This window comes from Anas platyrhynchos, chromosome 2 (assembly GCF_047663525.1).
Source record: "Anas platyrhynchos isolate ZD024472 breed Pekin duck chromosome 2, IASCAAS_PekinDuck_T2T, whole genome shotgun sequence".
Taxonomy (NCBI): domain Eukaryota; kingdom Metazoa; phylum Chordata; class Aves; order Anseriformes; family Anatidae; genus Anas; species Anas platyrhynchos.
Window position 1 is genome coordinate 62,988,324 of NC_092588.1, and position 25,329 is coordinate 63,013,652.

At 42.1% G+C, this 25,329-nt stretch overlaps 1 protein-coding gene across 1 annotated transcript; it reads left to right on the forward strand.

Annotated features, from left to right (window-relative positions):
* Positions 1-732: 732 nt before the first annotated feature.
* GLIPR2 (GLI pathogenesis related 2) lies at positions 733-23,798 on the forward strand. Its single transcript, XM_005027714.6, has 5 exons — positions 733-943; positions 11,455-11,563; positions 13,638-13,741; positions 21,128-21,205; positions 22,232-23,798. The coding sequence occupies exons 1-5, from the start codon at positions 931-933 to the stop codon at positions 22,390-22,392; spliced, it is 465 nt and encodes a 154-aa protein (XP_005027771.1). The 5' UTR covers positions 733-930; the 3' UTR covers positions 22,393-23,798.
* Positions 23,799-25,329: the final 1,531 nt, after the last annotated feature.

A 25,329-nucleotide genomic window follows, 5' to 3' on the forward strand; every position in this document is an offset into this window, starting at 1 on the left:
AAGAAGAAAAAAAAAAAAAAGGAAGTATTGACCTCAGATGTTTTTCTGTGATGAAGAAAAGAAGGAAGTAGGAAGCACATAACTGACTTATTACTTGGAGAGATGCAGTACTTCTGAATTAAAAAAATAAATAAATAAAAAATAATCAGAGTAACATCTCCACACCCAGCAGTTGAAATGGTGGTTAATATTTGTCAGATTAGCGTGAGGTGTTTAGATGTACTATGAAGGTATCAGTGATACAGCCTGTAGCGTGCTTGCACAGATGAAACAAGGCATATGAACATCAAACTCTTTTCACAGAAATAAATAAACCATCATCATGATTCCTGCTTACCCTGAAGAATCCTATGCTGCATCTTACCCAGGTCTTGTACAGATTGTTTTAGCAGTGCAGAGAAACTTTTCATACTCATAAAATACAGTTAAACTCCTGTGTCACTTGCCTATTTTAACTTTACATGCAATAACTTAGTAAAACTTTAACGAGTAATCAGCTGTATGAATGAATTAACCCCGTGGGTGATGCCTGTTGTGCCAGCATAATTATTTGTCAGCAGATTATTTTTTTTTTCTCTTATCAGGAAATAGCCTCGATTACTAAACTAAATCGGTATGTGAAACCATATGGTGTTTTTGAGCTGCATGGTTACTGTGGAGGCTACGCGGCTCCTGACCCTAAACAGAATCTTTTTTAAGAAAAAAAAAAAGAAGCAGTGTCCCTGTTCCTTATAAGGCAGGGGCAGGCTTCCCCAGCGCTGTGAGAGGGGCGGTAACGGGTTATTTCAGCGGAGCTCCTCCAGCAGAAGTCGCAGCGGAGTGGAGAAGTTGCATTGAAATTACAAGCCCTTCATTGCCGAGCTGAGCAACTCCATCAAGAGAGGAGACATCAGGTGAAACAAGCGAACAAAAAAAAAGCACAACTTGATCATGGGAAAATCAGGTGAGCAAATGCTTCTGTGCAGTTGGCTGCATGTTCTTACGATAGCATGGCTCGGGTTTGTGCTCCGAAAGCCTTCCCGAAGCCTTAGTGGCTTTTCTCTCGGCAGGCTGCTTTCATTTGTGCATCTTGCAGGCTGGGAGGAGCATTCCCTATGACACAGTGAAACGGGACCGTTACATTAGGAAAGCGAGGAGAAGGAAAAAAGAAAAAGCACCCCCCAAAACCTGCAAAACGTAGAGGTTGTATTGTAAGCCTGATAGCTTTAATACTGCTTTGTGTATAGCTGCCTGACAACGCTTCCTGTGCTGCAGACAGTCTGCAGACTTGCTGGCTTGGAGAGAGAAGCTTTTTTTTATTGCCCTTTCTTTCAGGAGGATTTAGATTTAAGCTCTGGTTACACTTTAACCAAGTACAGGCTGGCTGGGCTCAAAAGTTCTTCCCCAGCTGTGCGGATTTTTGTGAAGCCTCTTGTTTCTGCCAGCTGTTGGTTGCATTATCGCCCGCTCATCTCTTGTCTGTGGGCCTGGGTCCTACATTCTGTGTTGGAGAAAACCCCTCTGAAGCTGCCTTACAAGCTGGAGACCTTAAAAAGAGAGAGCTCACGCCCCAGGGCTTGGTCCGCCCTCGTCCCGTTAGAGCTGCAAGCAGTTCCCCTTGAACAGAGACATGCCTAGAGCCTGGAAATCTGTGCTTAATTTTAAACCGCTACAAAAATGGGTAGTTTAGTCTTGTTCTTGTGGTCAGGATGTTATTTCTGCAACTAATCAGAGCCCAGTGGCATGTTATCTACCTGTCTTTTCCATAAAAGAGCACGTGTGGGACATGCTGGGTAAAATCCACTTTAAAAAAAATCTTGATAAATTCACTTAAAATCACAGGGAAACTTGAGGAAAATCTGTGTGCGGGTAACACGCTGATGGGCCCCAGCATGGGTGTGTTGAGGTTTCTTTCTTTTTCCTTTTTAAAGGTCAGCAGCCGTATGAAGTCCGAGCCATGTGAAAGTGTGGCTGTTGCAGGGCTTGCTCTTACTACCCGGCATGCGGCGGCAGTCTGACAGCCAGCCCAGGCTTAGCACCATAGCCTGCAGTCTGTGTGTATTCAAGTGGGTTAGGATTAGTAAAATTACCTTAAAACTGTTAAAATAACTGTAGTCGCTTGAAAGTGTCACGTTCAGAAGTTCCTTGCTAGTGGCATGAAAGGCACAAGTGCCAGATAAGCCTAGCACCCCCGTGCTACATTAGCAAAGTTGGTTGGGCAAAGGCAGTAGAGACTTAATGTGCCCCTCACAATCCCAAACAGTTTAAAATCTCTTAATTTTAATGCCTCTGCAAATTGCTAATACAGTTGTAAGGCAACTGCTATCTTTAGCTATTAGCCCTGCACACCAGCTCTTTGTTTCAAAATTAGGAGCAAAGGCAGACGAGAAATTCCTTTCATGGAGGCTTTTGTTTCCTTCTCCAAGAAGTTACACAAATAGAGCTTGAGATCTAAGCACATCTTAAACTTTTTTTTTCTCACTTGTGTCATGCTTTTCAAATCAATGGCAAGCTGGGTCCGGGTAGCTGCCTTTGAACTGTATGAGGTATTTTTTGGATGGACCACAATCAGAGCTCCTGTCCTGACAATCGGTTCATTGATTAAATCTGCCCTTTTCACCACCCTGAAGTCTCTAAATTCCTGTCTGAGACTGTTCAGTGTTGTTTGCCATTGAACGGGTGAGAGCAGCTATTTGGAAGAGTACAGCTTCCTCTGTGTTTTGGGTAAAACATCGCATGGTCCAGCCATGGTACTACTGAGGGCACACAGCAGGCTTAGGCGATGTGGGCAGGTTTCTCTGTACTGGGATGTGTGGAAACATAACAGGTTGGGACCGGTCTGACCTCTTGGTGACACCCAAAGAGTGCACGCTCCTCTCCTGGATCAGAAAGGCTACAGCAGAGATTACCTGCAGGCATAAATTTAGTGAATAATTCATGATTTGTGAATTAGAGCACCCCTACTTCACATAAACTGGGGGCTCTGTATTTTAGAATAAATGTCTTCAGAGCAGTTTCTTTACCTCTGTATCTTTGGTGAATTTGTCCTGAGGTCTAAGTGTCCCCAGGCAGATAAATCCCGCTGCTTATAACCTCGGTTCCTTGCAGGAACTTGGATAAAAGCTCCCCAGCAATGTGTTGCTACTAGCTGTTAGGTTGCTCTTGAAGGGGTGCTCTTTGTAAGTATTACAGCCAGCTCGCAGATGCAGCAGTGTTTTTGCTTCGCTTATTACGACTGAGCCCTGGAAGACATCAGTATCTCTGACTCAGCTTCCTTGGAAGCGGCAGGCTGCTAAAACCGAGTGCACGCTGGAACTCCCCCATCAGACTCGGAAAAATGCCTCCCATGGAGACAACTTTTGCAAACACTGAGGCAAAACACGGGGACCCCCCTCGGTCCTCCCACCGGTCTTCTCTCTTTTACGCAGCATCTGGGCTAGCAGGTGGCGCAGGCTCCCCTCCCGTGGGATCTCAGCCCCCTCCCAAAATATATTGGCGAGTGTTTTCGGCAGGAAATGAACCGATGGTGAGCTGGCTGCTCTTTTTTTTGTTGGCGTGCTGCTACGAGCCTCGTCACGGCACAGCTCTGACCCCCCTGCAGCTGTGCGCGGAGGCCGGGGTCCCGGAGCAGCCATCGCCCTGGAGGGGTTATCCACAGCAGCAGCTGCCAGCCCTCTTCAGGAAGGCAGCTGGCGGCCAGAGCCACTCCTCCGCACTGGGATGGTTGGGGAGGTGGCAGAGAGAGGCTGTGGAAAGTCTCATTTCTTCCATTTCCCCTCCGGGAAAGAGATCTCGCCCCCCCTTTGCCCTCTAAACGCCAAGCAGAGGTGATGGGGAGGGAATCAAGTGCTCTTTGACTCCTGGCCGCGGGGTGCAGGGCACGCAGACAAAGAGAAGAATGGGCTCAGTAAATATTGGGTATCTTTTTTACAGTGTTTGGTTTCCTTATTTTCTTTCCTTCCCCCCCTCCTGCCACTGCAAATGTGGGTGGGTCTCCAGAGAGGTGGCTGGGAGTTACCCACTGTGCTGCGCATTGAGTCAGTGAAAAAATAAGCAAGGGCCACGAAGGGGTTCCAATAACAAGAAGAGAGATATGAATCAAACCCAGTGCGGTTTTTCCTCATTGCCTTTAGGCTCCCCGAGAAGCATGTGCTGGTTTTTAGCTTTGAAGATGCATCTTTGGAGCAGGGGGGGAAAAAAAAAGGACGTTCAGTTGATCTTGCACTCGGCGTCTCGAGAGGAGACAGCTGTGGCAGCTCTTAACCAAGCTCAAGTATCCTAGACAAATGACCTGTTTGCTTTCTGAGAAACGTGATACTCACAGACTGACAAAATGACAATGCATTTTGTGTTGGCTGGCTTTGGAGGACCCGTGGTGATACAGGAAACGAATGCCGAAACTGCAAGTAACCAGCCCTGCATGTTGGGTAACGCCGGGGCATCTGCAGAACTTGTGATTAATGCAAGTTACTGGCGGTTTCTTTTTACATCACAGCTGAATTGGAGGAGTAGTAGGAAAAGGGCCCTTCAAAAATCAAGCTGGTTCAATTTAAAAAGCCACGCTTCTCCAGTTTCTGTGTGTAGATGATGCTAATTACTCAGTTCAAGTTTGGTGAATGGGAAGTGGAGGAAGATCTGCCAGGAAGGCATCAGGCTCTAGCAAATAATATTCAGGGCCTAATTTTTATAATCATAGTCTAGGCAGAGGAGAAGGCCAACAACTGGCCAGAGGAGCAGCAGCCACCTCTTGTAAGAGTAGTTACTCCTGTTTGCTCCTAGATTAGTCGCCTTTGCTCCTGGTGTTCAAGGCAGATAAACACCAAAACAAGCTCACAAGGAATGAGACAGAATGGGATGGTCTATATTAACAAAGACACCTACTGAGGTTTCCCATGTCGTGCTGTTACACATCAAAAAGCAGCAACCCTCCTTTCTCAAAAAAATCATTCTCAAAAATAATGAAGCATGAAGAAAACTTTTATTGCTCAAAATCATTGAAAACATTCAACACAAGACCTCGTTTTTTTTTTTTTTTAACAGTACAAAAGTTAGTTTCTATTTTGTTTGAATGTGAATTTGCCTCAGTTGCTGCGTACAGGAACCAAAAGTAAGAGAAAATGAGTCTCTTGATGGTAACTGCTGAGTCGTTCATTGCCTATCTCTGCAGGCCAGCAGAGTATTTCAGATAGCTGTTTTGGTAAAGGCCATTCTGTTCTCCAAAAGATTAGCTGAAGCATATCAACGTTGTGTTTTTACAGGCAGATATAAGCAAGTTCTGGCCAGTCTTTGAAGGTCTGGACAGAAACCGTGTCTGAGTCAGGCTGCGTGGCCCTGTGAGGAGGAGGAGGCAAGGCCAAGCCTGTGGCTAACAATTCTCGCTCAGAACTGGCCCATGTGCAAGCAGCTCTGAGCCTGTAAGAGATGGCAGTAGTCATGAGTGCTTTTGGAGGAAGACAACATGGGCCTATTTAAGGCCATCAGAATTATGTCCAATTAGATTTAAGAATATAAGGCCTTATTAATGAGAAGTTCTCAGCCTTTTTAAAGGGTTAGCAGTTTACTCACTAACTGTCTATCAAGAGTTGTGCATGTGTGTCATGATTACAGTATTAGTGGTCCTCCATAGCAGAGTAGTGGTAAAAATAATGTTTTCTGATTATCTCTCATGCAAATCCAACTCTGGCTTCTCTAGATTTGATGAGCAGTCACTTTCAGCCTTAGGCATGATGACCACACCATGACAGCAACTACTTGGTCGTTGAAGGGTTTGCTGGTCTCGTTATTTGGAGAGGAGAGGGACCCCAAGCAAAGCATTTCTCCTCCCATGCCACTCTCCCCCACAAAAAAAAAAATAAAAATGGAAGAGAGCTTTGTTTTGTCGGTGTTCAAGACTGATTAGTTTTTTTTTTTTTTTTTTAATATCTCAGAAGGCTCCACTGCTTCTCTGTGCTGTGCAGTTTCCCATTTACCAGGTGTTCCTTTTTAATCAGCGGAGTCAATTGCCTAACAGTTTATAAAAGGCCTTTAAGTGAGGAAGTAATCAACACTGTCTATTATGGCAAGAATAGGATTTGCAATCAAAGAGTGACATGACTAATGCCACTGAAACATTATTACACCGGTGGTTTCATATTCTCAGGCAATATGCCTCAAACTGGGAATGGGGGAGAGGGGGAACAATGTGTTACATCACATGGCACAGGTAATGCAAGGTTATTAAGCTGCCAGTTTGCTGTAGAGGAAACCTGGATAATAAAACGAGTGGGGAGTGTGTCCGGAGAATCTTCTCCCTGAAGTGGGATCCCCTGAACTGAGGGGAAAGCTATTTTGAGCAGACTGATTAAACACAAGAAAGTTCCAGGAAACTACTCTCATTCAAACTTATGACTAATTATAAACCCCAATTCCTTGCAAGCCCTTAAGCAATATTTTCTCTGCTAACTTGAAATAGGGTAATTCAGGTTGGAAGGGAAATAGGCTACCAACAACTATGGGTATCCCCCATAAAGGCCCACTGTATGGGATGGAGGTGTTGCCTCTTTATTCTATTCTTGGTTCAAAGGTGTAAAAGAAGACAAAGAAACCCCACCCAGGATGTAATGTGTTTTTTTTTTGGAATATGGTATCATTTTATCTTTCCTTCCCTTCAAAATGTATATATGATTTCATTTCCTCTATGTATTTCCAAGCAATCAGCCAGTTTTGTTAGAGTACGGGGGAGTTTCTCGCAGAAGGAGGTCAGTTTTTTGTGACTGGAAGTGATGCATGAATTAGTGTGTCAGATCCATGCTCCCAAGTGACATATTTAGGAATAGCTTTAAGAACCAGTCTGTGAAAACACTTTTATCCCAGACAGGGAGCAAGAAGGTGCAGTCAAATACATGGAGTAAGAAACATGAAACATTTGGTCTTTGTGGCTTCGCAGAGGTGAACCAGCATGAAACCACCACGGAGCATTTGTGTCCTCAAATCAAAGCACAGAGTCAAAATGGTGACAGAGGTGCAACTGTCTTCATTTAACCTTTCTCATGTTAATTAAATAGCCATCATTTCTCCATTGAGAAGCAGAATGCTTGTGTGAAAGACTCAGCTGTGGCTAGTTTCCAGAGAATCATTTCATGTGAGGACAAAGATGGCTAATAAGAAATATACCAGGTCTCTTAGGTCTAGGTGAGAAGGTGGTCATTGGCTTAGTTGGCTTTTACTTAAGAATTTTGTTTTCCAATCTGTTAATATACTTTGAGAAGTTTGTCAAAATAGAGTTATCCTTGGTTATCTGGGTGGGTAAAAAAGGAATTCTTCATATAAATAATTTGTAGTTCCTAAAGCTTCAAAGCAATTTTCTCACAAAGCTGTTGGGCATATTAAAAACTGTATTTGCTGCACCATCTTTCCACGTTCCATTTCTTCTGTTGGAGTAGAGCAGTTTCTCCCTGTTAATGTTCCTCCTTGTGCTCTGGGCAGGAAGGAGTGTCGAAATAATGTGCAGTATCCTGGGTAATATGAGTCATATCACCAAAGTTGTTGAGATCAGTTTCTTTGCATTTACCTCTTCCCAAAAGAGTGGGTTCTTTGAAACGTGTTTTGCATCTGCCTTCGGAAATGTGGTTCCAGCTGTTACATGACTTCCCTTCTGTTTAGTTATTTTGGGGCAAAACTGAAAGGTGAGGTCATTATCTTCGTTTACCTACAGTGCACACACAGAGTGAAAAGTGGAGGTCTATCTCATGGCTCAAAGATGAATTGAGACACATTTTGGTACGCTTCTGGGGAGGATTCTACAGGAGGTCCATTTCTTGTCTACTCTGTTATGTGTTAATTATCTTTTACATAAAGTACAAGATTGCCAGTGAAGATTAACCCATAAACAATAGGGCAGAGAGCATTGAGAAGACAATGATACTCCTAGAAATGAAAACCGTGCTCTTTCTTGAATCACTGCAATGGATACATAGCCATTAAAAACCTGTGTCTTTTTTTTTTACTACTCAAGTGTATGCTTGGCATAATGCTGTGGGCCCTGAGTTGTGACATAAGAGCTACCTGCAGCATATTTGTTGTGTAGGTACTGGGTGGAGCGGTTTTGTGTTTGTATTTTGTGAAGTATTTTACTGTTAACTTTTCCCCACCTCATCTTGCAAGCCCAGTGGAGTAGGTGGAGCTGATGGCTGCAGAGGTGATATAGAGCAGCCAGGACCGTGGAGGACGTGTTCAGATGACTTGCTTCAGTTCTGGTGGCCAAACGAAGGGGAGAGCAGAGCAGGAGAAGGCAAGGTTAAGAGAAGAGGCAGGAAGGATTCAGGCGTGAAGAGCACTTCACCTGAGAGAGGTTGAGTCGGTTGGCACTGCTTGGAGGAAGGAAAAGAATGGTGAAATATAATACTCGGGGAAATAAATCTGATGGGAAAAGTCAACCCAGATGCCTCTGCATACTTCTTCAAACAAAGTTGATCAATGAACCTGAAAGCACACCTTGCAGCCTTCTTGGACTATACTACAAGGTGGTCTATACTACATCATAGCCTGTAAATTCGTTGTCATGTGCTGTCGTATCTTAGGCAATGCTCCAGCAGAATCTAAAACAGGAGTAAATGTTTGAATAATGAGAAACAAACAACTGTAGCTAATAGTTTTAATTGTTTTATCTGTTAAGCCCTGTAATGATTCATGTCCAAAACCAACTTCCTGGCAGTAGGACATATTTTTTTTTCTAGCAGCTTAAGCAGCCTATGTGAAGGGGAAAAAAAATACATCTCCAGAGCTGCTTGGGAAGCTATTCACATTTGGGTGGGAGCCTGAAAACTCCCGTTAACTCTCACTTTTAATATCTGGCTTCTCAGTGTATGGAACATTGATTAAAATGGAAAAACTTAGCATGTCTCCCAGAACAAATCTGAAATGTATTTGGCAGTTGGGCGTCCCTCTCCACGCTTCAGAGAGCAGAGGAGAGGGAGGTGGTTAGCACATGAGCTTGACTCACTGGAGATAAGTGTTTATGTAGCAGCCACCTTTAGGGAAGGAAAAGAAAGGGAAGGGAAGGGAAAGACCCCTAAGCACTGTAGAGTGGTGTCTGGCATGGCTGGAAGAAACTGTTTTTTCCATGTTTTGTTGGTCTTTGTAGATCAAAATGTTAGCACAGAACTGGACTGTGCAATGTCTGTTAGTGGATGGACTGACAATTGAAAAAGGCTGCATTTCAATTGATTTCGAGCTTTTTTTTTTTTTTTTCTCCTAGAGTTTGAATCTTTTATTGTAGTCAAAAACAAATCACTTGAATCCAAAATTCATACTTGCAGGTCAGAGTGTTTATCTGCTATTTAATGCTGAGCAGATGAGAAATTAAGTCTAGGTGATAACAGCCACTAACTCTAAGATTGTTTTGTGCAGAAAATAGGCAGCCTGGAGTATGTAATACAAACTCTAATGCTGTGCATTTCAAATTCTTTGATTTGTGGGCTACCCTAAAATGTCCCTGCTGGAAGCATGGACCCCTGCATCAGTGAAATCACCTGTAGGCCTGCTTTCCTCAGTAACTTGTGGTAGATGTGTTAGGAAAAGGCCGTGATGCAGCAGATGAGAGGTTTACATTCCTGACTCCATAGCATCAGCGAGCTGTGAGCAGTGGCAGTAAGGATGATGGAAGAGGTTTGTTAGCAAAGGGTGTGTGGGTGCTTACACGCTGAAGTGGGGGCGCCGGTTTTATTTGAGGGTATGCGATTTGTGACATGAGAGTGAAGGCAGACCTAGGAGGAGGAATGTGGTGGGCAGACCTCATCTCCCTCAATAAGATTCCTATTGCTAAAGTCTCAGCTGTCTTATGCCAACAGGTTTTTTACCAAAAAAAAATCTAGCCTGAAAACATCTTGATGGAGAATATATTAAGAGTATGCCCACAGCACAACTTTGGTCCAGAGAAATGAACAAACTCAACTCCATATTCTGTTCGAAAGCTAAAAGGTCCTGAGAGAAACAGTTTGCTTTCTATGTGCATTTGGACGTTGAGATTACCTTAGGTCACAATATTATCTTAAAGCTGTTTTTAAAACTAGTGAAAACTCTGGCAACAGCTAAAAGTGTGAGTGTGGGTTGGGTAATTACCTTAGAAAAGCATTGCAAGAGCAGTATATGCACGCTGACAGCTACACTGTGGGAGAATGCATCACTACAAACAGGAGAACAGTGTACATGCTAATAAGGGAGGGGATGAGTGATTGTAGCTGTTAAAATCAAGCAATGAGGGAAACTTGAGAAATCTAAGGTTAATAACATGAACAGCTTTCTAGTCATGAGATCTATATGGGTTTTGAAAACATCTTACAAGGAAAGTGATGGGAGTCCTAATTAGGACTTCTGATTATTCAGATATCAGCTTTAGAATTCTATATTCTATATACCTAATATGTCAGAAATTAGGTCGCAAATTGCATTAATAAATGTAGAAACCTGCCTTACAGTAAAACTGGAGTAAATACTAAAATATGTCTCAGCCTGTTCAGAAGCTACAGCAGTACAGAGAAAGTGAAAAAATTCTTCTCTAACTATCCTAATACCTTTTTTCAGAGGTTCCAAATTTCTCTTAATGCAGGAAATTCCCCTGGCTGACCAATTCCAGGGAAGATCATTATTTTTTTTTCCTGAAACCTGAGAAAAAAACAGGAAGGCAAAAAAAAAAAAAAAAAAAAGAGAGAACATTGCCATCAAAGTGAATCGCATCTGGTTTGCCACTGTGAGTTAGCACTTTGTCCTCTGCCTACTGTTGCTGAAATTCCCAGGTTTACCAACAGTATGAATGTGAGTTTTGTTTTTGTTTTTTTAAAAAGCTTTCTAATAAATTCAGATATTTACCAAATACACTCTAGCACAGGGAATTAAAAAAAAAAAAAAGAAAAATCATTTCCTTCGTTACCACCTGCTGTTTGTGACTATTATTCGTCTTGAGCCACACACAGGTGCACCTGGAGTGTTCTGTGAATTTGTGCAATGTAGTGCCTACAAAGAATGCTGTGCGTTTCAAAGCTTTTGCATACTTCTACACATTTTAATATCTCCATTTTCTTTTGGGAGTGTCTTGACTGATACAAGTTCTTGCATACACAGATAACAATTCACATATTTACTTTGATTTCTTTGCAGTGGCTATGCATTGCATAGAGAGCTTGAAATGAGAGTCAGTCAAACTAACTTTAAATCACATTGCTGTTGAGTAAGGGAATAAGGATCAGGGTGTTTTTTTTGTTTGTTTTTTTTTTTTTTCAACCTGTAGTGCATCTGTACCATCCCACTGGGAGTGTCTCTTAGAGTTCCTGGACAGAAGGCATTAATGTTTCATTTCATCCAACTCAGAGGTAATGAGGGTGCCATGCTCCTGTCTTTCAGTCCAGCCTTCTCCAGCATCTTACTCTACAGGGTATGTTTTTCTGTCTTCACTGATGTCTGTATTTGACAGACCTTTCCAATTTTTTGATGTGATTTCAGCTTCCAAACAATTTGCTGAAGAGGTCTTGAAAGCACACAATGACTACAGGAAGAAACACGGAGTCCCCCCATTAAAACTCTGCAAGAAGTTAAACAGAGGAGCCCAACAGTGAGTTCAGTCCTTTATTTTCTTTAATGAGATTTCTGTCACTTTTATTGGCTAGGCTTGCCTATGCATACTGCAAAAAATACTTGCCTTTTGATATGCTGATATTCAATATAAGCTTGCTGGGTGGGAAGTGAAGGACCCTACTCTTTTTGTCTCCCTACCCAAATCTTTTCTTCCTTTCTTTCTCTATTGCATAACACCGGCTAGTCACACAGGCACTTCTTTGGCCACAAGTGTGTGAATCTTCCTTGCACCCTCTTCGAGACATGGGCTGCATCTGTCTACACTCGTATGTCTCCTTTGCAGGGGGTAGTTGCCTAAAACATGCTTCACCACCATCTCTGTCAGATGATGCACTGTCATCTGCAAAAGAACCTTACGTGATGACTGGCCCAAGATCAATGAAATCAAAGGGAAGTAATTTCAGATCAAATTGTCTGTCTTCCTTCCACGAAAGCAAAGTCAGTGTAACATTGTTCCCTCGTCTCTCAGGAGGGACACACCTTACCTCTTCTCCAGTGCTGAAGACTGTGCAAACTCCCTAATGTACAGTTAACATACAGTGCATCCAACTTCCTACTGCCTGATTGAAGCCTTCCTTGCAGAAATTTCAGTCCACTACTGCTTTTCCTCTTTGCAGATGTGAAAACCAGATTATTTCTTTACCCCTTACAGCAACACTTTTCAAAGCAGTTTTCATGGGATCACGGAATGGCTGAGGTTGGAAGGGACCTCTGGAGGTCACCTGGTCATCTTCAATATATTTTTCAGGCTGAGGAATAGATCTTCACAGTACAAAGGAAATACTTGAAAGGGAAAATGATGACTAAACTATTCAGAAAATAAATGTCTTCACATAATAGCTAAAGACTGGTCAGCTTGATCCCTGCAAATGTCATCTCCCTTCTCATCTTCCATTAGGCTTTCTGCCCTAACTCTGCAGAGTTCTCCATGCTGTCTGGCCAGGAACCAGAGAAGCTGTAGTGTTTCCAGAACCCAATTTATTGTCTCAGCATGGTGCCACACTCTGTTGTACAGATGCTACAGTCCCCTCATGCCCAGACCAGAAATCCCTACCAGGTGATGTGCTGTATGGTGCACCATGTACATGGCTTGTTGATGTGCCCTCTGGCAGCAATCAAAATCTAATTCGGTCCTTTTTTTCCAGTTTTTGAGGCACCACGATAACCAGATGCAGTATTTCTGGAATGCCAGTGACGCATCTGCATACCTATGTAATCTTCTGAGTTTTTCTTCCTGTTCTTCAGAGGTCTGTTTTGTTCCTGTTTTACGTGGTGCCTCCCAATGAGGAAGAGGTTTCACTGACTTGTCAGCCACACGTCTTGTCTCCTCAAACTTTTACCGATGGTTTGAACGAATCAATTTGTATGAATAGTTCAGATTATTTCTGCCAAACAGGCATCGCTCCACATTTATCTCTAAGTGTGCTGTTGCCCTTCCTGGGTATTTTTAGGTCCTTCTGGAATTCCTCACAATCCTCTCCGGTCTCAGCTGACTTTCCCCACTGTGGCGAGCAGCAGTGGGAAACCTTTGTTTGTTGGCTGCCTGTAACTTACTTATAAGTATTTAAAAGCATGTTCAGAAACCAGTGTAACTGGTTGGTGGTAAGAACCAGAAATGTTTCGTTCTGAATAGCAGACATGGAATATCAAATCTCATATTTGTCAGGACAGATTGTGCATAATCTTAAATACAAGGAGGAGCCTCACTTCTTCTTTTGATATATCTTGTATCTTTGTTGGTAAGTATCTGGTCTGTCTCTGGTTAATTTGCTCTGTGTCTCTGCTTGTATTGAAAATGGCCTATTTTCTACTATTTTCAGTCCCAAGAATTGAGGCAGGCTAAATAAATTGACTATTGGATCCCCGTTTTAGGATGACTGAGTCACCCTCAGCAGGTGCCTGTTTATCTCTGACTGTAATGAAGCATAGGGTGATGATTTCAGACACAGATCTCGTGCTTCCAACTGCCTGATCTAGAGTGAATTAATCAGCCTTTCTCTCGAAACAACTTGGCTGCGGTCTGTGACATGATGTGTGGATTCCTTTGCTAGGTACGCGGAAGAGCTGGCCACTACGAGGGTCCTCAAACACAGCTCCGAGTCTGCTAATGGAAAATGCGGAGAAAACCTGGCATGGGCATCCTATGATCAACCAGGTAAAGTTTCTTCTCTGTCTCACAGACACTAGATAAATGGCCTGTTTGCTCTACTTTGGGCTCAGGGTATGAACGAGGTGGATGTCTTGGCTGGTTGCAAGGGCACCCCCACTTCCTCTGCTCTGAAAAAGCAGCCACCACAGCCCAGCCCATGCTGTACGGGGACAGGATGCTGGTGTGCAGTCACCTGTGTGTGCTGCGAGCAAGAAACACACGCAGGCTTTGAAGGGGTAATGAACTCTGGTAGTGCTCTATGTCCATACAGAGGTAGGGCTTGGTGGCTAGGCTGCTCTGTTTGTCCCAGCCATGGTGTTACTTGTTCTCTGTCCCTGGCAGGAGGGAGGGAAGCTGCCAGTGCCCTGTTCTTCACCTTTATCCTTAGTTTGCCCTCGCCTAAGGAAGGGCTGACCACAAGCCAGCTGTGGTGAGGAAGATGGAAATGTGGCAGTTGCATACAGCACATCAGTTCCTGTTCGTGGGGCAAAAAGGCGAGGGGAAGCCAAAGAGGGAGAGGCAAGTGTATCGGGCAGCAGCATCTGGTCTCTTCTGCTCTGTCAGTAAACAGGCTCTAAACCTTTTTCCCTGCCTTTGTTTCTGAAGACAAAGCACTCCATGCAGTTTCTCACAAACATAACACACAATTGACAGCTTTCAGTTTGGGTGCCCTAGGAGCTGAGTTTTGGCCGTGCTGGCAGCCTGTGGTGAACCCTCAGAGCTGCGTTCAGCAGGCTCATCCCTCTTTCCTCCTCCAGCATGCAGGGTTAACGCCTCTGCCTGCTGAGACAGCAGGTGGTGTGTATTAAAAAAGTCACCACTTGCCTTCTTTATTGCATCCGCCCCTGGAATTCCCAGCCCAGTCTAGAGGAGATTGAAGCTCATTTCTGCAGACTGTAGGTCCCATTTTAAGGGCTTGGCAATTTTAGGAACTGAGTTTCAGACCCAGATCCCTGGGCCTAAAAGTTCCAAAAAAAGGAACTGCTAGGTTCCTTTTCAAGTGCCAGCTCTAGTCCCTGGTGGATACGTTTTCATATTGAAAAAGAAAAGCAGGGTGGAAAAATACAATTGGACCTACTAACATTTGGCATTCTGTCCATTGCAAGAGTCTGAGGCAAGACTTCAGAATAGCATGGGAAAACACAGATGTATGGCAAAATTTGCAGTGCCGATGACTCACTGGCTGAGCTTACTTCTTCCTTCTTGTTTGCGTTAATGACCTGTGCTCCTTCCCCCAAGGTTAAAGAAACAGGATTCTCTTTCAGAGAGCTGGAAACAAAACACATGAATCCTTCTACAAATTTTATAATGCCAGTCCTTTTCTGGATCACATTTGTTTTCTTCTGTGCACTGTTTCCATGCATAACTTGCCAATTTTGAGCAATTTTAGTGCTATTTGTTATCCATGGGGTTGAGTGCCTTGCTAAGAAAATGAAGCTACATCCTCTTTTGTTCTGTTCTACATTTCCTATGTAGCAGGATCATTCAGACTGTCAGAATGAGAAAACTAGTTCTTCAAAGAAAGTTGTTCCCCTAGCTGGGCTTAGTCTTCATCTCTGCGGAGCTGGTTCATTCTTCCTCTTTTTCTCATATAGTTCCCTTTGGATAGTTAATTTGTAGCCTGCTCAATGAGGCTGAAATTTGTATTAGGCATCTATTCAAGGGCTTAACAAAGGGAGTCTGTGTCTTCCAGTTTCCTTCCCAGATAAAGCAAAACTCAATAAACCTCCAGCATACCGTGTATTGTCTGCAAGAAAGTGATCCTATTGTTTATTTTGACTCTTAAGGAGTTCCGTAATAATGCCAGGAGATGTATATCCTGTTTCGGAGAAGATTTAAGCTTTACGTTATAAGGGCACTCTAGCCTGACCCTCTCCTGGCACAAGAATCTCTGACATTGCATTCAGGATTTTGGAGTTAGCCTAAAGCTGTAGCTGAAAATATGTTTATCCCTGTAATCCAAGAAATAGTCGACAGCTGTTTCCTCCCTCCAAGTCCTGCAGGAACTGCTCCGTGGCAGGCTTCTCTTTGTCTGCGTTCGAGTAAGTGAGCTGTCATCTGCCACTGCTGTGAGAGACCATGGCCTGCCTTGGCAGCTGTGGTGTGTCAGGCTTCTTAGGATGCCTCGCACCATTGCTCACGTACCGGCAGGCTGAAGGCAGGCGCTGAATGATTAAATCCTGGCTGGGATGAACGGTGTCGTGAAGAGTGTGGTGTGCTGCCCCTGAAAACACTACGGCTGATGGGGGAGTTTATAAGAGAAATTAACAGGTTTGGTTAATTAACAGGTTATCATCCAGTGATGGGAGGAACCCAGGTTTGGGGACAGATCTGGTCTAGTGTGCAGGTACCTTCTGCACCAGCCCTGAAGGCACATGCTTTGAGTCAGAAAAGTTTCTGAGCACAACTTGAGGCACCTGTGGCTCTCTATTGCTCTCCAACACCATGCTTATGCAGTACTGTCAAAAAAAGGACCTTCATGTGGAAAGCTGGGAGTAGAGAATTACTCCCTAAAACTGTTTATCTAGTATCTAGATTCCCATCTAGATAGATATTTTATTTCTGAGAGAAACTTAAACCCGCCTCTACTGCTTTCCACTCAGACTGGTGGAAGGGAGATTGTGGTAACGAAACCTAGAAAAATGATAAAAGAAAGATATGAGGTTTGGGGTACCTGTTTTTTAAAGAGATCTTGAATATGACCTGTATGTTGTAATTTTATTAGAATGTTTTTAACAATTTCCTCTGTGAGTTGTCTTGAAGATCTAAGGTTTCTTTGGTATAACGAGAGACAGTAAGGCTGGCCTCAGAGCAATTAAATATTAATGAAGCTGAATACAGTTGCCGGGCTGCCACAGCCTTGTGCCCTGAGTCCAACCAGCAGTGAAGATGAGTGTGTTCCCAGGTGTGCGCACAGACACATACACAGCTTGTACATACATATGCAGGTGGCCACACAGACCCACGCAGATAGGTGCAGTCAGATTCACTTGGAGAGCAAACAGAATGGCCATGCTCCTGGCTCTTAGCTTGAGTAAATGCTAAACACACACAGCTATGCTTATTCTGTACCTAGTATTGATCAGAATTATACTTGGCTATTCAAGGATCTTTGCACCGAAGTTTGTGTGATGTAGCTGTGCCCAGAGGGTAGTGCTACCGACAAAACTCATCACAAGACAGCCTGTTCTGAAATGAGCAGCTGGTAAGTCTATCTGAGCAGGTCATCAGCCGGCTATCATTAGGAGAAGGGTGGAGCTGAAGCACGTTTCCATTGAAAAAGTGTTGAAACTGTAAATGTGGTTAAGAGCGATGCAAACAGGAAGGGTATTTAAAGAAAGAGCGATACACTCACTGGTTCTGCAAGTGGAGCTACGGAAGAGAAGCTGCAGCACTGACTGTAGGACAGATCTGGATGATTTTGATAGAATTAAACTTCTGTCATTTCTGCTATAATCTGCAGTGATGGGTGGGAGTATGATTTCTTTTCTGTGTTTTTTTTTTTTTTTTTTTTCCTTCTTGAAATACATTTCAAACACTCATCAGCCCATGTTTTGGGGGGTGAGGGAGTGGGAGTTGTTTTCAGTGAAACATTCAAATGCAAGGTCAATCAATGGGCACTGAATATAACTGCATCATGTATCTTGTGATGGAAATGGAAATACTGTGGTCAAATCTCCCAAAACAGCGTGTCTGAGGATGCAAGTTGTTATCCAAGGGGCTAGGCTGAGTGCTCTGCTCCCCTGTGTTCTCTTTCTGTTCATTTTCCCCGCTGGGCTCATGACAGTTTTCCCATAGTGACCTGTGTATCGGCTGTTATTTTCAATGGTGGTTTATTGCTTACTGCTTCCCGGAGAACAGAAAGTCAGAATAAAAGTACATTTAATCACTAGGTACCTGCCTGTCTTCTCATATGGTAGGAGCTTTAACATAGGAACCCCCCATCTCCTGCAACATCTGACAGATACAGTTCATCCCCTTCACTTCTGAGCCACGTCTTCAGCTTGATTTCAGGGCAGAGTCTTTCACACATTTCCTGGTCCTTTGGTGACTCTCCCTCTTGCTGGGAACAAGTCAGTCTTTAATTTCTCACAGCCTCTGATGCAATGACTCTTCAATTCAAGGATGACAGCAATACTGTGCAATGATAACCCGGATCCTTCACATTTAAACAGAGCATAGCTATCAGCTTCTAGACTTTCACTGTCTGCCTGCAATAAGTTAACTGCTAAGGGACTTAACACATCATAACTTGTCTTGCATAACTGTGCCCATTGTCTTTCATGTGCAGGACTGGGGCATTCTTGCCTGATGTCACTGCCATCTTCCTTGAATTAAGGCATTACCAGATTTTCACACTATGATATTTTTTACATTAATACAAACAAGCAAACAGACAAAAAATAAAATTAAAAAAAAATGATACTACATCAGAACTTCCATGTGTCTTGCAACCTTTCCATTATGCTGAGTTTCAGGTCTTGGTGTGTGGAGCTTCTTAGAGCTACAGTAGAGAGAGTGGGGTTGACTTTCTCTTGATCTACTCTTTTTGCTGTGTATTAATGGATGGAGTGAAGTGCTGATAGCAGTGGAAATGCAGTACTACATCTGTAAAAATTCATTTATATAGTGTAGTTATTCAAGCACTTGTACATATGCTTTATAGGGTCTGATATGTCTGCTGTCACACTCTGTGCTTCTGTTTCACCCAGCTTGCCACAAACACATCTAAATTCTTCATAGCAGTCAAGCCTGGTGTGGGACAGGGTGGTTGTTTGTTTTTTATCCTATGTGTTTTTTATTTTCCATTTGAATTGTACATTAATTGGTCTTTGCAAGTTTCTCAGTCTTCATTTTAGCTTTAGTATGAGTAACAGATGAACAGATATTTTATTTGCATTAGAGACTTCAGCCATAAAACAGGTCTACAGGATTTGTTGTTTGGTGCAGGGAGAACAGGGAAAGTAGGAACCCGTCATTATTTCCAAAACATTTCCTTTGGGAATCAGGAGAGGTTTTGCTAAATTTTTATGCAGAAAATGTAAATAGACTTAGTAAGAGAGCACCATTCCTAATGAGCTGCGTGATACATGGGTAAGTTCTTAGTACTTCCACAAACCTTTCAGAGATGGCAGTTCATTCAATATTTTCTTTTCTGTGACAGCTCTGACAGCCAGATTGCCAGGTTAATGACGCCATCAGTTTAGCAGATTGCACTCATAAGCATCTGAAGTCTAAAGAGGTTAACATCTCAATGCCTGACTCCTAGAACAGTGCAAACGTAAGACTTTTTGCTGCAAAATAGCAGAACATGAGTCATTGTGGTTCTGCGGCCAGGAGTCCACCAGGGACCAGCATTTTTCATGGCAGTAGTCTTAACATCTTTGGCAGTTACGAGATGGACTGGCTTTATATCATACTTCCTGGAATGCTAAGCAGAAATTTCATTATTGATGTAGCTCAAGGAAAAACCTGTCCCTTCTTACCCCCTCCATGTTTGACACAAGAATTTCCTAAGAAGCAGTAATGGAAAAGAAGTAATGTCTGACCTTTGAGTGCACAGCATCTGCAACTCTGCTCTGAGCTTCTGCCCTCTGTGCTGTCAGTTTGACCAGATTCATTGTGGATTATCAGAATCTGCTCTTGTCTATGGGATTCCATAACGTTTCAGCACAAAACAAGGGAGGATTGTTTCTTCAGCAAATGTCACAGTTAGAGACCTATAGACATGTATTGCTATGCCACTGACCGTAGTTGTGATCCCTAAATAACTGTGGTCAGTGAATGCCTCTGAGGAGATGTGCCAGTGCTGCACGTAGGGATTTCCATGCAGCGCCAGCTCCTAGACATGTATAATTAATGTGCCTGACTGTAGGACCCTGGGTTAGAGCACCTCAAAGTAGAAATCCCCCATGGCTCAAGTGCTGAGTAAACCCCATTAAGAATAAATGCGTTTATAAATTTGAGGTGTTAAATGCTGATGAAAGCACAAAACTAAGCGATGTCAGGAGGGTCATTTTTCTTTGGTTTGCTTGGAGCTCTTCAAACACCTGGCTCCACAGGTCAGAGGCCTCCCTCTTTTGCTCGGAAAACCTGGCAAAGCTCACTGAAGTCTTTTCAAATGTGTCCCAAGAGGGAGTATCTGCTGAAAAGGTATGCAGAAACCTAGTGATAGGAGTATCCACCCAAGATGGGGGAGATGAGTGCTCTTTCAGTGACTTCCAGGCTTAAAGTTACAGACAGTTATGGACAGGAAAACAAAACAAAAAAAAACACTCAATGTGTTAAACTGCTAGACCGTTTTGTTAAGGGCTAAATGGATTTCTTAACCCTCCAGATCCAAATGCTATGCCACGCTGGTCTCTGTTGTCTGTAGGTTTTTCTAACTTCAACCCTGCCAAGTTTTAACTGCAGCCAAGAATGGGCATGTGGCCCTATTGACTGAGCTGCTGGAGGTAGTATAGCACTCTTCATTCTTTTCACTTTGTTCTTCCTTCCATGAGGATGATCAGAGGGCTGGAGCACCTCTCCTGTGAAGACAGGCTGAGGGAGTTGGGGTTGTTCAGCCTGGAGAAGATAAGGCTCCAGGAAGACCTTAGAGCGGCCTTCCAGTACCTAAAGGGGGTCTACAGGAAAACTGGGGAGGGACTCTATCAGAGTGTAGGGATAGGAGTAATGGTTTTAAAGTAAAAAAGTGCAGATTTGTATCATCTACAAGGAAGAAATTCTTTAATATGAGGATGCTGAGGCTGTGGAACAGGCTGCCCAGAGCAGCTGTGGATGCCCCATCTCTGGAGGTGCTCAAGGCCAGCCTGGATGGGGCTTTGGGCAACCTGGTCTGGTGGAAGGTGTCCCTGCCCATGGCAGGGGGCTGGAACTGGGTGGGTTTTAGGGTCCCTTCCAGCCCAAACCATTCTGTGATTCATCAGCTCCATCCTACCTGAGGAGAATGCACTACAGAGACTGCCCTGGAGTGGGATGAGCTCTTCCTGCAGCTTGCTTGAGCTTTGAGCCAGACTGTGCTGGCCACATATTTCGTAGCACTTCAGTGAAGAAACTGCTGGACTGTGTTTGTATCAAGAAGCTGAGAAAAATTCAAGTAACTGGTGTCAGGAGATAGTTCACAAAAACTTTGGACTAATTAGTAACCGTATAGCAACAGCTGGTGCAAAACAATAAATACTTGGTAAGTAACATGTGCCAGCATGTTACCTACATTTCAAAAACTTTTCTTCAGTAAAAGACTGTTTCTTCATGTTTCTAGAAGTTGTACCTTCAGTTGCACAGTTCTCACCAGCTGTTAACAGAAGATCTTGCTGGTCATACTGCAAGTGAGCTGCTTTCTTATGCTTGTGTGACCTGTCATGATTCCACATTTCTTTTGTGTTTCAGGGAAGGATGTGGCTGACAGATGGTACAGTGAAATAAAAAATTACAGCTTTCAAAACCCAGGTTTTTCTTCGGGAACAGGTAAGTTCAGACTGAGCACTTTCTCTTCAAAAGCAAAACTTTTATTTTAAGAAATTGACTGCTCTGCTTCTCTTGATATTTTTCAAAAATCTACCTTATTCTTAGGAGAAAAAAAAAAGAGAGAAAATAATATTAGAACTTCTCCAAATTTTTATGTTAGAAGCTGACAGAAGGGTAAACAAAAACTTGTGAGAAATAAGGAAGTAAGCAAAATTTTTTTTTTTTTAATATATTATATTTTTCCTCCAACTTCAAAGTTCTTAAAAGGCAACTTATATTTAAGGCAAATTAATTTGTAAATGCCACTGAATTGGAATCATGTAGATGTCTTATTAAATGTACTGTGCTGTTGTTTACATTGACACGTGTCTTCTACTGAGCGGCACCACTGCAATCACAGAGATTACTTCAGCTATAATTTGGAGATCAGCCACAGGTCACTGATTGCATATTGACAATCCAGTGTTGCATGAACATAGGAACATAATTCCTTGAATTAAGCAAGAGATATGCCCAAGATCATCTGAGATTTAAAAAAAACTGTGTTTTCTCCAGTGGTACTCATCCATGCATAGGGGAAATGACTGATAACACAACTTGGAGGTGGCTATTAGAGCTAGTCACAAGAAGCCACAAAAAAACAGTACTAGTTTCAACAGTTGCACATGCAGGCAGGATGAGGGAAGATGAGATGGTAGAACTGCTGTTCATACTGCAGAAAGTAGAGACCATGATGTCTTGGTGGAGTTTTATGTCAGATACTCATCAAACTACGTCTTTCATGATTCTCTTACTAGTTGGGAATAGGATATGGACCTGGAATAGTAGAACGAACCAGATGAAAGCAGGCTTTTTCAAGACAAAATGCTAGATGTAGAGGTTTTTTGTTTTTTCACACCTTAATTTTTCTTTCCTGTTAAAGAAAAAACAGTTTTGTCTCTTTTGCCCCACCCCCCTCCACATGTTTACAGGACTAGTTTAAATTTAGCACCTAAAATATCTGCATATATTTCTCTCTTTCTTCAGGCCACTTCACAGCAATGGTTTGGAAGAACACAAAAAAGATGGGAGTCGGAAAAGCATCTGCTAGTGATGGTTCTACATTTGTGGTAGCTAGGTACGATCCAGCTGGAAATGTAGTAAATCCAGGCTACTATGAAGAAAATGTCCTTCCTCCAAGAAAATAACTTTTTTTTTTTAAAAAAAAAAGGTAGTGTTATTGTTTAGCGACAAATGAACCTAGGTTTGGACTTAACAGTGTTTGAAATGAAGTACAATTCAATGACATTTCCTGTTGGATACTGCTGTTCGCTTCTCGTTACAGAGGAAGCAATTACATGTTGCTTGAGTCAATCTACACATTAGGTCCCTGTTGTTTCTGAGGGGGCTGCAGTTTATCTGAGGATGAAGTGTATGCAGTATTTCTGAAGGGTAACAGTTTATAAGTTTTTCTTTATTTTTCTTTTTTATTTTTTTTTAATATTTTGCATGAACTCTGTGTCAGCATGTGAGTAAGCACATGTTGGATGTCTTTTTCTTAACAAGCAAGTTTGTAGCTTTGTGTAAACTGAAGATACCAGCTTGTAATTATATCATGTATTTCAAGTTTTCCAGTAATCGTTAATAACTATAAATTCTTTGCTCCCTCTCTGTACCTCCTGCAACTGTGGGGTTGGCTCTCTACAGATGAGATAGAACATGTGCAAAGCCTCCCATATGAAAAGTACTTGTACAAAATGTAGGGCAATTCAGACCTGTATGTTTTCATTAAAAGTATCTCAGAGAACACTAACATTTTGCTGGCAAAATTGTATCCATCAAGCAAGCTATAACTAATGCATGACCAGAAAGCTACTAGAAATGTTTAAATCCTAGCTTTATGTTTTTAGGTGCTAATACTTAAAATTTATTTCAGACGAAGTGTATTTCAAGTTCAACCCTGTCCTACAGTTTACAGTATGTACATTATCTTATAATCAAATTGTTTACTTCCCTTACAGAAAAGCAAGGTAGTGCCTTTTTTCTTAAATGTATAAAATAAGTTTCTTTTGGAGAGCATCTTGGATTTTATTTCTCAGTAACTTATTTTTATTTCCTAGGGAATACCTTCTGCAGGTATCGTACTATGCAGACAACAACATTCCCAGATCATAATTAAGAAACATTTGCTCTTAGTTGTTATAATTCAATAGCAGCAGAAATGTGTCACAGGCTGGATAGATGCCTTGGGAAAAAAATAATAAAATTAATTTCTTTAAAAGAAAGTGAACACAAATTCTATGGACACTTTTTTTTTTTTTTATCCTTAAAAATGTGGACTGGACACTTTGGCCAGATTCATATACTCTAATTTGGGGTTTTATTTTTTATGTAAATGTTTCTTTCTGACTTCTGCTGAGATTCTGTATGCCAGAATTTGGTTCATGAAGAGTGCCATTGCAGAAATACTTTTTGTTTACACAGTTGTAATAAACTGCACTGTTACGGCTTGATTATATGTCACTGTGATGCTGTATATTATAAACTTTTTGCTGTAACCAAGAATTTAACACATACAATGAACATCTGAAAATTAAATATTTTTGAATATGAATTACTGAAGTCTTTGCAGTTACCTGAATCTTTGTTGGATGATCTTTGGATTTTATTTCCAGGACATTAACATATGACTTTATTAGTTATGTAAGGATATGCAAATAAACCAGCAAGTAGTCTAGTGCAAGAAAGAAAGAAGAGAGACCTTCTAAGAAATGATAAATCATAAAGCAGATCAAAAATGACCATCACCTCTTTATAGAAATTTTGCACTGACTTGAATCCAAAGGTGAAGAGTCACACATCTTTCTCTGTTGAAATCCCGCTTTGTATTTTGTTCAGTTTCTGCCACTCCCTCTCTCATTTGCTATGTTCTCAGTAAAGAACATTCACTTTGCTTCCACACACAAGTGTCTATTTAAATAAATGTGGTCTTGGGGCCTCCCCATCTTCAACCTTCACTTGAGAAATGTTAAATAAATTAATGGTATAAAAGTGCCCTATTTTTTGTAATAACATTGCTGCTATTGACTTTATAATTACTTGAATAGTTGATGTATGTATCTAGTTGAGTGAATCAGGTCAGCTTTTTTCTCTGCTGCCACCCAGTAGATTTTTAATGTCAGAACTGGTGATGTGGGTAAAAAGAGAACAAAACAAAACCAACTTAGTCATTATCTTTATTTAGAATGGCAGCAGCAAGTGTGCTTTCAGAGCTTTTTAGTAAGACCGTGGTGTCAGTGATAATCTGACATGTAAGGAACACAAGCCACTCAAATAGACCCAATACACACTTCATACACCCTACGGAGTTTTCATGCAAGTAAGCATGAGTATAGTAATTTATAAATAAATAAATAGGATCAGAAATATCCACAAAAAACAACAACAACAATCTGTCAATTTAGTTCTTCGTGAAGCCCATTTATAATATTGATGCCTTCTGTGAATGAACTGTCTGCTCAGTAAGCCACAGCATAGGTAGGAGTCCAAATGCAAAGAAAAAGGTAACGTTGCTTATGTTGCTCATCCAAAAGCCATAGGATTTTGGGGAAAAGTACTCTGAAACCTGACTTACCAGCAATCTGTATGGAAAGACCCCATGTAGGTGAAGATGTATAGCTCCACTCTCCACCACATCTTAGAGAGCTGTGGTGACTGGGAGGTGGCAAAGAAAGGTTACCTCCTGTCATGTAAGGGCAGACAAGGCATTCAAGCACACATAGAAGCCATCTTTGCCCTAGGAATGACATGAAAGTCTAATCTGACTGTCCTGATACCAGCGGAAAATATCTGTCTTGAGAGGCCTGGAGATGGTTTCTAAGGTCTTTTTGCAGAAGGAGGTAGGAAAAGGAATTCTACATTGTCTGACATTTCATTTCCAGTCTTCCAGTTTAAATAATAAAAAAAGCACATAGGCAAGAAATGGGATTGGTCTTTAAAAAGTGCCAAAAGGGAAGCCTGCCTTACACATTTTAATTTGCCAACTTCACTCCTCCATCTTCCTAAAAACCAGGAAATTGCCCCTCCAAAAACTGGAAGATGACACTGTGAAGTGGTAGAAATATTGTTAGAAGACCACAGAGCTG

Excerpts from the sequence above, each read along its gene's own strand:
- GLIPR2 (XM_005027714.6), top strand. Across the intron at positions 11,564-13,637 it reads TTAAACAGAGGAGCCCAACA|GTACGCGGAAGAGCTGGCCA; the intron begins GTGAGTTCAGTC and ends TTCCTTTGCTAG. Across the intron at positions 21,206-22,231 it reads AGGTTTTTCTTCGGGAACAG|GCCACTTCACAGCAATGGTT; the intron begins GTAAGTTCAGAC and ends CTCTTTCTTCAG.